This window comes from Grampus griseus, assembly GCF_964374135.1.
Source record: "Grampus griseus genome assembly, chromosome: 1".
In the NCBI taxonomy this organism is placed as follows: Eukaryota; Metazoa; Chordata; class Mammalia; order Artiodactyla; family Delphinidae; genus Grampus; species Grampus griseus.
The window spans coordinates 89,582,925-89,585,584 of record NC_139017.1 but is presented as its reverse complement, the minus strand read 5'-3'; the positions used below and the strand labels follow the sequence as shown (position 1 = coordinate 89,585,584).

At 52.4% G+C, this 2,660-nt stretch overlaps 1 protein-coding gene across 1 annotated transcript; it reads left to right on the top strand.

Annotated features, from left to right (window-relative positions):
* Nucleotides 1–362: 362 nt before the first annotated feature.
* On the top strand, nt 363–2,356 carry PRMT6 (protein arginine methyltransferase 6). Its single transcript, XM_082671062.1, has one exon. The coding sequence runs from the start codon at nt 364–366 to the stop codon at nt 1,489–1,491; it is 1,128 nt and encodes a 375-aa protein (XP_082527188.1). The 5' UTR covers nt 363; the 3' UTR covers nt 1,492–2,356.
* Nucleotides 2,357–2,660: the final 304 nt, after the last annotated feature.

Below are 2,660 nucleotides of genomic sequence, written 5' to 3'. Positions count from 1 at the left end.
TCTGTGTAATAAAAAATCTGGGAGTTGAGTAGACATGACAGAACATGGATTTATTAGTTTTAAGTGGGCGTGTCCACTTCAGGAAGGGAGTGAAAGCAAAAGAGAATCGAGGATCTAAGGGAAGGAGGAGGAACGTAAAGAATCATAGAATATGGGTGCGGCGTGGTGGGAGAAGGATTCCACGACACCAAAGCAGCAGGTAAAAAAGCAGAGTTCAGCTCAGAGGCATCTGGCGGGCACTCGCCCGGTGCCCCGCCAAAAGCGGGCGGCACGAGCGCGCACTACAAATACCAGAAGCCCCCGCTTCCTAGAGCTCCCGCCGCGTCGCGCAACGCACGCCGGGAGCCGGCCCGAGCCGCCAAGATGTCGCAGCCCAAGAGAAGAAAGCTTGAGTCGGGGGGCGGCGGCGAAGGAGGGGAGGGAACTGAAGAGGAAGATGGCGGAGAGCTGGAGGTGGCCCTGCCACGACCCCGGAGGACTAGGCGGGAGCGAGACCAGCTGTACTACCAGTGCTACTCGGATGTATCGGTCCACGAGGAGATGATTGCCGACCGCGTCCGCACCGATGCCTACCGCCTGGGCATTCTGCGGAACTGGGCAGCGCTGCGGGGCAAGACCGTGCTGGACGTGGGCGCGGGCACCGGCATTCTCAGCATCTTCTGTGCCCAGGCCGGGGCCCGGCGCGTGTACGCGGTGGAGGCCAGCGACATCTGGCAACAGGCCCGGGAGGTGGTGCGGCTCAACGGGCTGGAGGACCGGGTGCACGTCCTGCCGGGGCCAGTGGAGACGGTGGAGTTGCCGGAGCAGGTGGATGCCATCGTGAGCGAGTGGATGGGCTGCGGACTCCTGCACGAGTCCATGCTGAGCTCTGTGCTCCACGCGCGGACCAAGTGGCTGAAGGAGGGCGGTCTTCTACTGCCGGCTTCCGCCGAGCTCTTCGTGGCGCCCATCAGCGACCAGATGCTGGAGTTGCGCCTAAGCTTCTGGAGCCAGATGAAGCAGCTCTACGGTGTGGACATGAGCTGCCTGGAGAGCTTCGCCACGCGCTGCCTCATGGGCCACTCAGAAATCGTGGTGCAAGGCCTGTCCGGCGAGGATGTGCTGGCCCGGCCGCAGTGCTTTGCTCAGCTGGAGCTGGCCCGCGCCGGCCTGGAGCAGGAGCTGGAAGCGGGGGTGGGTGGGCGCTTCCGCTTCAGCTGCTACGGCTCGGCTCACATGCACGGCTTTGCCATCTGGTTCCAGGTGACCTTCCCCGGAGGGGACTCGGAGAAACCCCTGGTGCTGTCCACCTCGCCTTTTCACCCAGTCACGCACTGGAAGCAGGCACTCCTCTACCTGAACGAGCCTGTGCAAGTGGAGCAAGATACGGACGTTTCCGGAGAGATCACGCTGCTGCCCTCTCAGGACAACCACCGTCACCTACGCGTGCTGCTGCGCTACAAAGTGGGCGACCAGGAGGAAAAGACCAAAGACTTTGCCATGGAGGACTGAGCGTGGCTTTCTCTCCCAGCTACCTCCCGAGGCGGCCAGACCTGCGCGGTAGAGGCGGAGGGGGGTCGGAGGAGAAAGGGAAATCTCACGTGCAAGTAGGGGACATTATCTTCCGTCTCCCTTTCCCCTTAGGGCTCCTGGGGAGGGAGAATAACTTCAGTCTCCCTTCGAGGAGATTCTTCTGGCGATATTTATTAAAAAGTGATTTCGATCCCCCTCAACGACCGAAACAGCGTGTTTATTAATGGCCCTTTAAGCCTCAAAAGCACGTAGTACCAAGCACTTGTATTTATTTTGTTTCATGCAAAAAAGGGGGAAAAAAAGGAAGAAAATGTCAGTTTGTGAAGGCTCCATGCACATCCCAGACACCTCACACCCTAAGTCTAAAACCAGGGAGGGGGTAAAGGGGTTTACAATTAGACTCCATAAATCTCCAATATGACTAATATCTCTCCTGAGCCAAATTCCCTTCCTTCCCAGGTGCCTCTAGGCTACGGTATTTCTTTCTCATTGTTTTTTAAATAAATTTTACTACTGGTAACGTGGGAGAGGAGAATGAGGACAAAGTTTAAATAACACTTCCTTAGGGTGCTAAAGTTGATGAACACCTTACTCCATTAAGTGAAGTTTTATTTCACTTAATGGAGTAAGGTGTTCATCAACTTTAGCACCCTAAGGAATTGTACAGCACACCTAAGAAATCTAGAAGGTACATTTAGGAGAAAAAGACCTGAAAGATGGTGAAGTAGTATGGATGTTTTAATTGTCTTTACTCTTAAGATTTAACCAAGAAAATGTTCCATAATAAAATTTTTGTGTACTGCTTAAAAATAAACTGATACAGGAAGTTTCTTCTGATCCTGACCCAAGGGCTTATTTATCATCATGGGTGAATTATTTAAGCTTACTAAATTAGGGAAAATATCTTCTCAGCTAGAAAATTAAACTCCCTCATTCAGAGGGATCATGTGATTTGGCCTACTTTCATCAAGTGAAAGTTTTTTAGTGTTTTTTGGGGGTTTGTTTTTTTCTTTTTAGCTCAGCTTAATGTGAAAGTTATGAATTTAGGAAAATCATTTGTAATGAAGTTTGAGTCACGTTATCACATTTATTTTTACCAATGTTTCCCTCCTTATCTCTGTGGCAAATAAAGCATTGGCATTCGCTCT

What these genes read in the sequence shown, in the direction of transcription:
- PRMT6 (XM_082671062.1), top strand. Translation starts at nt 364, where the DNA reads ATGTCGCAGCCCAAGAGAAGAAAGCTTGAGTCGGGGGGCGGCGGCGAA.